The 12,485-nt window shown below is 42.9% G+C and overlaps 1 protein-coding gene across 1 annotated transcript; it reads right to left on the bottom strand.

Moving 5' to 3' along the window:
* Positions 1 to 9,023: 9,023 nt before the first annotated feature.
* Positions 9,024 to 11,556, bottom strand: LOC123448865 (malate dehydrogenase, chloroplastic-like). Its single transcript, XM_045125897.1, has 2 exons — positions 11,315 to 11,556; positions 9,024 to 10,521 (listed from the first exon to the last, which is right to left on the bottom strand). Exon 2 carries the CDS (start codon positions 10,513 to 10,515, stop codon positions 9,316 to 9,318), a length of 1,200 nt encoding a protein of 399 aa, XP_044981832.1. The 5' UTR covers positions 10,516 to 10,521; positions 11,315 to 11,556; the 3' UTR covers positions 9,024 to 9,315.
* Positions 11,557 to 12,485: the final 929 nt, after the last annotated feature.

Genomic DNA, 12,485 nt, shown 5'->3' with positions numbered 1-12,485 from the left:
CGGCGCCTCACCATGACGCACACGACGGTCGGTGGGCCCACCACGGCCGGGTGGGCGACGTCGGTTGCGTCCCTCTCGTCAACAAGCTCTGCCACTCTGGCCATATCCTAGGTATGCCGCCCCGATTGTCTCTCAGGTGCCACCCCTTGAGCAGAGGTTCGCCGTCGATAAATAAGGACGGCTGTGCATCCTGGCGTCTCAACTCTCAAGGTGCGGCTAATTCATCTCCCCGCTAGCTCCCCCTCCGTTGTGACCTTCAGGGGCTCAAGATCCGGGTTCCCCTGCCCCACGATGCCCGCGTCGACCACATCCAGGCCAGCCCCGCCTCCCTGCCTCTTTCCATCTCTCTCTGTGTTATCTTTAGATGGCCCGGCTGGGTGGTGTCCCGAAGGCAGCTCCCCGCCCATGCCCTCTGTCGGCTCAAGATCTGGGCCCCTCTACTCCTCCACGCCCCACATAGAGAGCTAAATCCAGCAAAACCGCCCCGCAGCGCTGCCGTTCCCTATCTACTTACATCTTCCCGAGATGGTCCGGCTGTGCGATGCCCCGACGACCAATCGTGTGTTGTCTGCAGAAGTCGGCTCCTCCACCCAGGCCGTCGTCTGCAAGGCCGGTGACGACACCCTTTGTCTGAACCGATCGTGATAATCAAGCGAGGTACACACATACATGTTCTCCCCTGCCGCCTCCTCACTGATTTAATTCGAAATTCAATTGTGAGATATTGATAAGCACCATCCTTGGTTTTGTTCACATGTCTTGAATTACTTTTGATTCTTTTGGTAACATCAAACTAGGTTGCACAGAAGTAACCGGCTTTGACCTTTGTGAGGAATGCTACAGCAGCACTTCAAAACTCCCGCTGTTTTCATCATCGAGATACAACTCGCCACAGGATGGAACTCGATAATACAAAACTATATGATGCATTCCTGAGATTCCAAGGGATACTTGTGGAAGGCCTATAATAGCTGAGTTTGGAAGAAGCATTTATTGGTCCTGGCATTATGGTGGAGATAGTGGCTGATGATAATGAAATACTGGACAATGACAAGGATAATTAGTCCCTATAGAAATTCTAGCAAAGCTGATTCTGGGAGCGGACCTTGAATATTGCGGGTTGGGATTAAGTTAATGTGGTGTGCTAACATGGTGCACCGCTGGAGATGTATTTAGTATTGGCTTCCTGGACTTAGCGCTTGGAAAGTTTGTTGACACATATCTATGACAATAGAAGTAATAATTATCTAACAACAGGAAGAAGTATTTAGTGTTTGCTTCTACTTTTCAATAAAAAGTTTCTTGTTTTCTTTGTGCTTCTACTAACTATGATGTGTGCATGTTGTTTCTACTAACTATGATGTTCTCGCATTCAACCTTTTTCTCATTTGTGATCAATTGAACATTTGCTCTATACTAAGCATACTAGATATAAGATGCCAATAATTAGTTCTTGCAATCTAATTTTCCGAATGGTTCCCCTTATGTTTCAGGTGAATGATAGAGCATCTTTGTTTCAAAACTCATGAATATGTCCCTCATAGTAGGAAGAATGTAATATTGCTTAGCATGTCCCATTCAAGTACAACATCCAAGATGGCCATACAATGTAAAATGGCTTTGACATTAATTTAAGAGTACATTTTTCCCTTCTCAAGAAAATACTACATTGAAGATACAATCAATATTAATAGTGATACATGCGTCATTTTAAGTAGTAATTCTGCTCAAAGTTTACACATGATGAGATTTTAACTCTGAAGTGGAGAGCCCCTCCATGCATCATCGAATGAATCCTGCCAACCCTCAGTCCTGCAACTCTTCCTTTCTTACACCACTCTCATGGTTATTAGTTTCCTTTCTTTCACCACTCCCATGGGTATTAGTTGAGATGGAATTTGGAATGTGCAATTGATAGTTCTTTCTTCAGGAATATACTGAATGGAGATCTTGAGTTGCAGTGAATAGACATCGTTTGTCTACAAAATCAAAGTTTATGATTCATGAAGAAATCATGGTCTTCCTTCCTCCTTTTTGAGCTCAGTTGACCCGTATCCATGTACAATTACCTCTCTTTCTTTGTTATTATGCTATCTCTCTAGGTATTAGAAGAGATACTTTGGCTAAATGTGTCATTTTAGATAAAACTTCATTACTTTGTACTGATCATAGATCAGTGATCCATCTATTTATCGGTCATGTGTTTGTAATTGTTGTACTGTGAGATTTAATTGTTTGTAATTGTCGTATTGTGAGATTTAATAGTTTGTAATTATCGTATTGTGAGATTTAGTAGCTGGTAGTAAATAGCTTTATACTGTCAAATCTTCTCTGACCATGCGGCAAGACATGGAGACCCAGTTGGGTACCGTATGGCTCATTTTTCGCGCAAACATGTAGTATAATTTCAGCCTAGCTGTTTAACCTTTTTATTTTGTTTTTTTTTCTTAACTCTTGATTATGCACTGCTAGCTACTGCAATCAAAAAATGTTTTTAGACACAAGCAAGGGGCTTAAGCTGTACTCATTGACGACATTTAGACCATTTGGGCATCCAGGGGTTAGTCTGAACGATGCAGATTTAGTAAAAGATAAGATGCTAATTGATTGTGGAGAAGAGCAAGATTGTGTGCTTGGTAAGTTCTTTATATTCCCTTTCTTCCTCATGTATTAATGAATTCCAAAATTATAATATGTGTTTAAAACCAGCACCTAAAACCGTTATGTGTTTGTAATTCCGGTGTGTCTAGGGCACATCTAGAATTCTAGATGTGACATAGTTATTGCACATCTAAATGACTAAATCAAGCATAAAAAGGAAAATAAAAACGAAAAGAAAATACCCCCACGGATCTCCACGTAAGATCAATGATACAGTACTTAGATATGCAATACTTATCTCATATCTAGATGTGTTTTAGCAAAACCGTTGTAATTTCTATTCCCTACAAAATTTTATTGTGTTTTTTTCGAAAAGGAAGATAAGCCCCGACCTCTGCAACCTACGATGCAAAATTTTATTGTGGTGTCTTAGGAACCTCCTATTCCATAACTAATGGCAAATATTTGGATACTACTAAATATTATAGAATGGGCAATGCAAATCCATCCTAAATTGAATAGCTTGCTATACATAAATAATGAAGTTTTTATGTTTTTTCTATTTTCTAGGCGACTGGTGTCAGGTTCTGAGGGCTGAGAAGAGGGATGTCGGAAACATCTACGTGTTCGACATCATGGGCGTATTTGAAGTTGTACACCAAGGAGAACATATATGTCCTACATCAAGATGGAGTGCGTAGTGCTCGATCAGTTGGACCAGTCAGGTAGAGTCATGGTCTTCATGCCCAATCACTGTTTTTTCAGTAATCAAACTTCCAAATGTCTTACAAAAGAATAAGGTCTTGCAAAATAATTAAAATGGTATGCCTGGTGGATTTACTCGATGAGCATTATGATGCGGCTGGCTACAATGTTTCATGAGAGGTTAAGACGTAAAATGACCCATAAGCACGTGTCAATTAGTGGATGGGCTGCTAGGGCGATCGGATTTTATAGTTTTGTGGCAACAAGGCACATGACTCCAACATAAGCTCGGCTGCTCCTTTCCAGTCAAACACAATAATAGTTTGATAGCATAGTTTTTGAAAAACCAAAGTATTCCAAAACCATAGTATTCTTGCATACGGGCAACCAATACTCTGGTTTTTATAAACTGTAGTTTTTCTCAGTTTTCTCAATTCCACCTAAGCGTTTGGCTGATGTTGTTTTGCTGCAGTTTTTAGTGATAACTAATGTATATCATGTGCTAACTCAGCAACACCTAAAAAGCAACATGACCGGATTAATCACATGTAGCTACATCGCCATGCAGCAAGTCAGCCTTCTTTGCACGAGTGTGCTCCAACAACAAATCCTTTAGTTCATTGAAAATATAGCATATAGAGAATTCATCGGAGACGTGCATAAAACAATTAGCAATCAATGAATTTAGTTTGCATAGATGGGGACATCAATAGACTGAGTTTTGTTCAGTTTTTAAAAAAAGTGCTCGGGACCTCTTTTTAAAATACTACAGAAAACTGCAATCTGAGAGATATCACAGTATTTTAAACTACCATATTTCTTTGAACCAAACACTTCAAAGTATTTAATACCAAGATTTTTTTCAGAAACTACAGTATTCCTATAAAAACTCCAGAAATACTTTGCCCCCAAACTCACCCTAAGGTGCGGGCGAAGGGCGCACGATGGTGGTGTCGACATGTATTATTCCCTTCTTAATATATTTATACACGCACATTTCTCCTGCATGTTTTTGGAAAAGAAGGAAGTGAGTTCTTGCTACATTTGAGCTGTGTACTTATAATTTGCCGCCCAGCTCAAATGGTTGTCCTGATGGAGTTTTGAAGATGTGTCTCATATCTTAACCTAATAATAAAGAGGCCATTGTTTCTGTCGGAATATCCGCCACGCCAGTTTTACATAAAAACCCTTCTGTTTTTGGGAAATCAACCCGCAGTCCTCACTTTACAAAATCATCCCTTCTTGCCTTATCCACACACGCTCGCTCCGGTGGCTAGAGGTGGTTTGCGCGAAGAGCAGAGAAGTTGGCGGCGGAGGAGATCCTCCCGGCAGCGGTCGGGCGTGGGGCCGCAATTAGGCAGGGCAGCGCTGGGAGGTCGTTCCGCCGGCCACACACGCTCGCTCCGGTGGCCAGAAGCTCTGCTGCATCGCTTCTTTCAGACAATGGCCAAGCAAAGAAGAAGGAGAAGGCTCGGGCTACTGCGCATGTATGTACACACCTCCACTGCCTTTCAGGGGGAGAAAGAAGAGGAGGAGGAAGAGGTCAAGACGATCAGCGGCATAATCAACTCGGCCCCGTCGGTGGATGACGATGAGGACGACATGTTCTCGGAGATCGAGAGCCTCCTGGGCGGGGAGATCGACATCCCGATACCGGGCGACAGCTTTGAGCGGTCCACGTACAACGCGGACATGGCCAACAACGCAGCCAAGATGGAGCGGCTGCGCGACCTGGTGAGGGAGCTAGAGGAGCGGGAGGTGAAGCTCGAGGGCGAGCTGCTCGAGTACTACGGCCTCAAGGAACAGGAGACCGACGTGTCTGAGCTGCAGAAGCAGCTCAAGATCAAGACGGTGGAGGTCGACATGCTCAACATCACCATCAGCTCTCTGCAGGCCGAGAGGAAGAAGCTGCAGGAGGACGTGGCCCGCGGCGCAGCCGCCAAGGAGCTCGACGCATATATGACGCATATATAGGAAGCAGGAAGTACCGGTGTTAGTACTTAATAGTCCCTTGAAATGCTAATGTTAATATTGATTTTCAGAATGAAGATCCAGCATGCGAAGACGGGAAGAATGCCGACTTGGCAGGGATCTCGGAAGAATTGAAGGAAAACAATAACAGATCTTCTCTTAACTCTAGCGGCTTGAAGGATGAGAAGAGGCAAAAGAATAGAAGTAGAGGAAAAGAGAACAGTAGTCATGTTCATAACACAAGCACTTCACAGCATCTTTCTTTGCCAACTAGCACTAGTACCTCCGGTTTGACGTCGATGGTTACTGAGAACCACACAGAAGCTCCTACATGCACGGGTTTGAGGCTAAAGAAAAATCCAGATGAGGTATCTCTGACAAACTCATTCACAGTAGTTAATGCAGAGATCACAGATGGGGGAAATTTGAATGTAGACAGTACCATTCAAAAGAACCGTGATGAAGTTCTGCCTGGTTCACTTAAAGAGAAAGAAACTGAGAATGTTGCAACATCCTTGGGTTCATGCGTGCTTGACTCCAGCCAACTGGCAAGCAGGAATGTGTCTCTGATGCCACTTCAAACAGTTATAGTTGATGCAGATGTGAAGACCAACTGCTTACATTCATCAACTGAAGAAAAAGTTTATCAGAGTGCAGTTAGTGAAGATGTTACCATACCTTTTGGTCTTGTTTCCCAGCCTAACATCTCAGAAGAGTGCAAGAATTTTGGGTCTGGTAACCATACGAGAGAAGCAATTCTTCGTACGTCATTTAATAGTGCTGGAATAGAAAAGGTCTTACCTTCTGAAAATCAAAAGAACCAGTCGTATCCATTCAATGAAGGTGCGAACTTCTTTCGGACAGGAAACACAGACCCTAACTTCAGGGCAGATGTTCATCACCGTAGGAACATCTATGGATCAGGAGGCATGGGGAATTCAGAGTATGAATTTCAGAGGAACAACCTTCAGTTTGTCATCTGATCCCACATTCTCTACCCCATGAGTGAAATAAGATAACAGTCCATTGATCAATTCACGTAGCCTCTTTTGTTTTGCTTTGCTTGTCCCGCTCAATTTCTTATCATGATGGAATTAACAATGAACGGGTTGATTTCTCAACAAAATAGGATAGGACCGACTACATTATTTAGTTAGCTTATTATTTTAATAAATCAAAATGATTATAAAAAGATTAGAAACGTTTGGTATTTTTTTTTCTTCCGTTGCAACGCACGGGCCCTTTTGCTAGTAACGATTAAAGTTAGTTGTTGGATGGGTGTCTTTCTACAATAACAGGCCCGGGTATTACTGTCATTGCATTAAATTTTCTTTTAAAATTTAGTATTTTTTGTACTGTCCTAGATGTGACACCATCAAGATTGATTATTCTAGCATTTCTTCTTTTATGAAGACATACATATGTTTTGCTTATATAATTTTGACGCACTTACTGATGCCAAATGGTAGCAAGTTTGCACAAGTGAGTTTAGATTAATAGTTGTTAGGTTGCCACCTGATATATTAAAGTCCATGTTGATACCTATTGATAAATTTATAATGAGTTCGTTGAAGATAATCCTATCAATAACCCCTACAGCAGCTGCATTAGAGAGTAATCTGATTTTCATGTTTCTTGTTTGCTACGTATTTGTCCCTTTAACCCTATCTACATTTGATTAAACAATTTCTCACTGAACATTAAGGAATATTTGCACATTTAAGATTGTGGTTGCATCTCCGTGAAGAATTGCCAGTTTCATTTAACATATTATCTTGGAAAGGTTCTTTATGTGATAGGTTTGGCATGCTATTAAATTAAAATAATGGGTCTTGATATTGAGTCGTTCAATTTACTTAATTGATGATTTATTTTTCACGAATTTCATTAGTCGAGACGTGCATCAAAGATTATATATGCTGTTAGCATCTTGTTACAAAGTTCATTTATGGGATATGATTAAGTAACTGATTTGAGACATGCAAATATGCATCTACTCTTGCAGTCTATTATCCTTCTATGAAAAAAATTCTATGATAAATATTACGCTCCAACAGGTTAACATGCTAAATATCTTTCTTTATTACTTCGTGATATAAGGAATGGACATCTTAACTGCTGGTAATTATGGGGAATATCGTGACATGTATGGCAATAGGGAAGGATACATTTAAAGCTTTGCAGATGGTATGCCTGGATGATAGTAAGGAGGATAGCTGGCTCTACATTGTGTAAATTGTTGTGTATCCTTGAAAGTAGGAAGTATGCATTCCATGCCCTTAATGCATGGATGAACAAGTTAGAAGGAAAACACATTGTATTTTTCGTGATTTATGGTGTATCGAAGTCCTCAACTTCATACAATTATTCTAATGTAGTTTTGTTGGTGATTTTGTTGTTCTCACACTTTGTTTGACTCTTTATATTGTTTGAAATAGACTGATATATTTGATGTTTACATTTTTAGCACTTATTGGTAAGTTTTTTTTACTCTTGATCGGTCTCAATCTCTCCATTGTTTGATTACTTTCCTTTGGACCTCTTGACCATCTTAAATTACATAATATATGAGATAATGTGCATATGATATGGTGAACAACTATTGTGATCATTTATATGTTATCAAAATTTGGATTTTTGAGAGTTCATATATGTGCATGAGCCTTGGATAGCGCGCGCTGGTAGGGGTTGTGTTTGATACTTATTCCTATGCCCATAATATCACGAGATAAATACACATTTTATTGTTTAAGAAAAGGATAAGTCATCAAGATTTAAACTCAACGAGTAAATGGATGCACTCCAAAATCATTCCACATGCATGATTGTAAATATCGTAGATTGAAACTGTGAGATTTAGGAATTCATTTTCTGAATTCTAATGATACGTGCAATTTTTTTAAATTCTAATAAGACGTGCATTGCACGTGCACGCTTACTAATAACAATAGGAACCCCAAATCGACCAACGCCCATAGGGACAACCGCAAACCTAAGGCCCACGAAAGGCAGACCACTTCAAACTTAGATCCCCAAATCGACCAACGCCACCCCTATCGCAACTAAAAATAAGTCAAATAATGGGGAACACGGTGGCGCAACAGAGGAAGGAGGCAGCACAATGACAATCCCACACGGAACCAAGGCGAGGGAGAGAACCATCCAATGCGAGGGATGAAGAAATGGATGACGTCGTGAGGGACACTTGGAGATTGATAATCGGGGCCAAATCGATACCCTGGGAGCTCCATTCCCAGGGAGCTTGCTGAATTAGAGATTTATCTTCTATTCAGTATACAACAATTACCTCCTGACATGAACGAACAATTTACAATTATTCAGACAATCGCACCCCTGGATCTGTAGAAAGGGCTTCATCTCAGGCAGCAGATGAGGTTACAACAAGCACCGATGAAGTTTGGTGGTTCGCAGACTCCATTTTGCTTGCTCGCATGATGGGTGCACCAGCAGCTCAGGACAAAACGGCCAAATTGTACCAAAACAGCATATGCACTTCCAGCAGCCCCTCTCACACTCAGAGACATTGTTCCCATCGAAAACAAGACTGGCAACATAATTTTGTATAGACACGCCAACCAATCACTATAACAAAATCAATTAAAACACATGGAAAACGACAGAGTATCCAAAGAAATGATGTTTCCATCAAGAGTATAGGAACCTGATGGTGACCACAACATAGTTCAGGTTCCCACATAAGAGGTTCCGGTTCGGGCAAGGGCAACTATCAAACAAATGCTTTTATTATTATTCCACGGTTTGTCAACTTCGGAAGCTACAAGAACAGCAGGTGTAATGTGTCAAACAAAATAAGGCCCCGGAACAGGGAGTCGATTCGGGGCTTCACGCCCTCATGCAATCTAGAATCATAAGAAACCGACCGACAACTGAGAAATATATCTGCTCCAGGGCATACTCCTTCCTACACGATGTCAACACTCTAGGCTGCAAAACTTAAGACGAGGACAATCATTTTGCCTTTATTCTCTTCATACGGAGTTATCGTTCTCCTTTACCTCAAACGGACGCGGTGGCTCCCTGCTGCTTGTGCACAAACTCGATGCCCTTCTCGATGCTGGCCTTCAGCTCAGGCTTCAATGCCTCGAGTGCCTTGGCCTCGTACTCGGTCACTCCCTCCAAGTCAGAAGAGATGATGGACTCGACACCATTCTTCCCAATCTTAACTCTGGACGCAAAGAATGGCAGCTCAGTTAGCTCAGACTGGACATACGTGCACTCGTAAACATCTGGGTCACCAGCCAATGCGCGGAGTGACGACTCGACAAATCTGGCAGCAGCATAGGCCATGGACAGTGTAGCAGATCCAGCACCGGCCTTCGCCTCCACCACCTCTGTCCCAGCATTCTGTATCCTCTTTGTCAGCTCTTCGGTTTCCTCATCCGTGAAGGTGACAGATGGCCTAGCCTTCGACAACAGAGGTAGGATTGTAATTCCAGCATGACCACCAACAACTGGGACATCAACGTCAATGAGCTTGAGGTCTTTCTTCTGAGCTACAAATGTGTTAGCCCTGACAACATCTAGGGTGGAAACTCCGAAAAGCTTCTTGGGGTTGTAGACACCCTTCTGTTTCAGAATCTCAGCAGCAATTGGCACTGTGGAGTTGACTGGGTTGCTGATAATATGGATAAAGGCCTCAGGGCAATTGTCTGCAACAGCCTCAATAAGCGACTTGACAATGCCTGCGTTGATGTTAAACAGGTCATCACGAGTCATGCCTGGCTTTCTTGGGACCCCGGCAGGGATGACAACGACATCCACACCTTTCAAGCAGTTGGCTAGTTCTGCAGGGCCGGTAAAGTCCATGACCTGAGAAGGTGTGTTGCAGTGGCTGAGATCAGCAGCGACTCCCTTGACATTTGCAATATCATACAGGCGCAGTTCTGAGACCAGAGGAGACATCTTGATTAACAGACCCAATGGTTGACCGATGCCTCCAGCAGCACCAAGTACTGCCACTTTGTAAGATGCCTCAGGTAGTATCTGAGCCGCAGACTTTGCCTTTGGCACGACCCTTGTGACACCAGACGCCCGAAGCGATGTGGTCTTGCCAAGGAATGAAGAGCCGAGTTCAAAGCCAATTGATGACGACGACGATGCCTTCAAGCCACCGAAGCTTGTGATGCCATGACTCCTTGGCCTTGAAACCAAAGCGGCCTGAGCACTGGCTGAAGTCATGGTAACAGCTGACGCCATGTCCAACTGCAGGAACAGAATTATATCAGATCTATATACAACGGTAACATGCAGAGTCTAATTACAAATTCAGTTTGAGTGTTGGAACCACACTAATAGCCTAATACAGTGGTAGCACGCAGATTCTCACCTAATCACAGAATCCATGGAGTAGGTGTAGGAACACTTGAAACAAATGGTAATGAGGATCAAACAAGGGTATTTGATTGTAAGTTATACTACTATGTATCTTCTTGCAAGCATCAACGGAGCAAGTGATGTCAAACTATTCCCACCCTCCATTCTGAACACCAAAGGAACAGCAGTAGTAATTATGAATTATTACTGTGATGGGACAGGAGTTCAAATTACACATAAAAAACTTGTGACGTTTATTCCCCGGCAGCGGAATGCAAACAAGTAGTAGTATACTACTGTAAAAACGTATCAGGAGATAAATTTCCCCTGGTTAGCATGATGCAGGATCTCGTCTTGTATTCAGAAGGCAGCAAGTTAAGCTTTTGGTAAACTGACATGATGCAGGCTGTGCGATTGCGATACGCAGAGAATCAGATCCCTGGATCTGTGCAAAGGGGGGGTTCATCTGTATCATGGCAGTGGACGGAAATCTTGCAGAGAGTATGAGCGCATTGGCGCATCTTGCAACAGCAATTAGTAACGGACCCGTGAGGCCATACAAAACGTCGGCACGAGCAGGGGCGGATCTAACCCTGCCCTGGTGGGATCGACTGATTTTCAACAAGAGAGAGGAACTTGCGGTGCGCTGGATGAGACGAAACAACCTAGTAGCTGCTCATACCTGGAAGGAAGGGAAGGAAGGAAGGAGACCGAATCAGTCGGCAGAGAACTCCTGGGACGGGGTGGAGACAGCGGCGCGGCAGGATGCCCCGGGGGCCGAGGATGAAGTAGGGGAGCGGCGCCGGCGATGCGTGGCCCGAGGGGGCGGGGTTGAGGGGGGCGCCGGCGGTAGGTGGGCGGCCCTTGGCTCCTCCTCACCTCAAGCCTCAACCTTTGCTCCGTTTCTTGGTTGGGGGCAGGTGGCTTTGGACTCTTGAGATGATGGATAAATAAATAAATAGCCGGGCTGCAGCGGCGGCGGCGCATGAGACCAGCTACTATACCAGCCTTGATTTTTCTAACCGCGCACGCTGGATGTAGCCTCGGAAACAACGGGCTGCCTCCGCCGTTGGCCGTCGCTCCTTTCCCTGTCCGTCGTTAGGTCGGTTGGGCAATACCAACTTGAACACGAGGATCTTGCAATCTGTTGTACCCTTTCCAAACATACATTCGAAAAATATCAACATCCTATCTATATAAATATGACTAAAGTTAACGACATGAAAATTAAATTGGTTAGAGTACGGTAAGAACTGACCTCTCTCTTCGTGTTTGGTCGAACAACAAGTTTACATCATGACTAGTACATATATATAGGATCTGTTTGAGACTGCTTCAATTAACCAAAATCAGCTCTACTTCATCAAATTCATTTCGAAGCGGTTTCATACAGAAGTTATAGCACCACCAAGAGAATGTTTGGCTTCCATCTAGCTCCAACTTCAAAAATATAAAATTTGTTGGAAAGAATCTAATTGATTGGTTGAGGGGAAAGAAATGAAGGGTATCCACTTACTGGTGGCAGTGGTGGATAATTTCCCCCCAACTCCAGATTCTAGAGTTTTTTGAAGCACCCTCTCACTAGCTTCATAAAAACTTTGAAGTTGTACTTTCAGATTATAGTTTTTTGCGGAGCGGCATATTGTGAAGCTACCCCGTTTGGCTTGTCTTTTCTGAAGCAGAGCTGAGTTTTAAGAAGCAGAGCAGTCCCAAACAGACTCATAGTCTACGCTACTACATATAATACATGTTATGCATATATACAATATAATATATATTACGATCCCTAGTATCTAATTACCGAAATTCCTTACCAATTACCGGTGATATTCTTCGATTTTAAATATGACCTT

Source organism: Hordeum vulgare, chromosome 1H, assembly GCF_904849725.1.
Source record: "Hordeum vulgare subsp. vulgare chromosome 1H, MorexV3_pseudomolecules_assembly, whole genome shotgun sequence".
In the NCBI taxonomy this organism is placed as follows: Eukaryota; Viridiplantae; Streptophyta; class Magnoliopsida; order Poales; family Poaceae; genus Hordeum; species Hordeum vulgare.
Note: the sequence above shows the minus strand (reverse complement) of the source record. Positions and strands in the feature narration are given on the sequence as shown.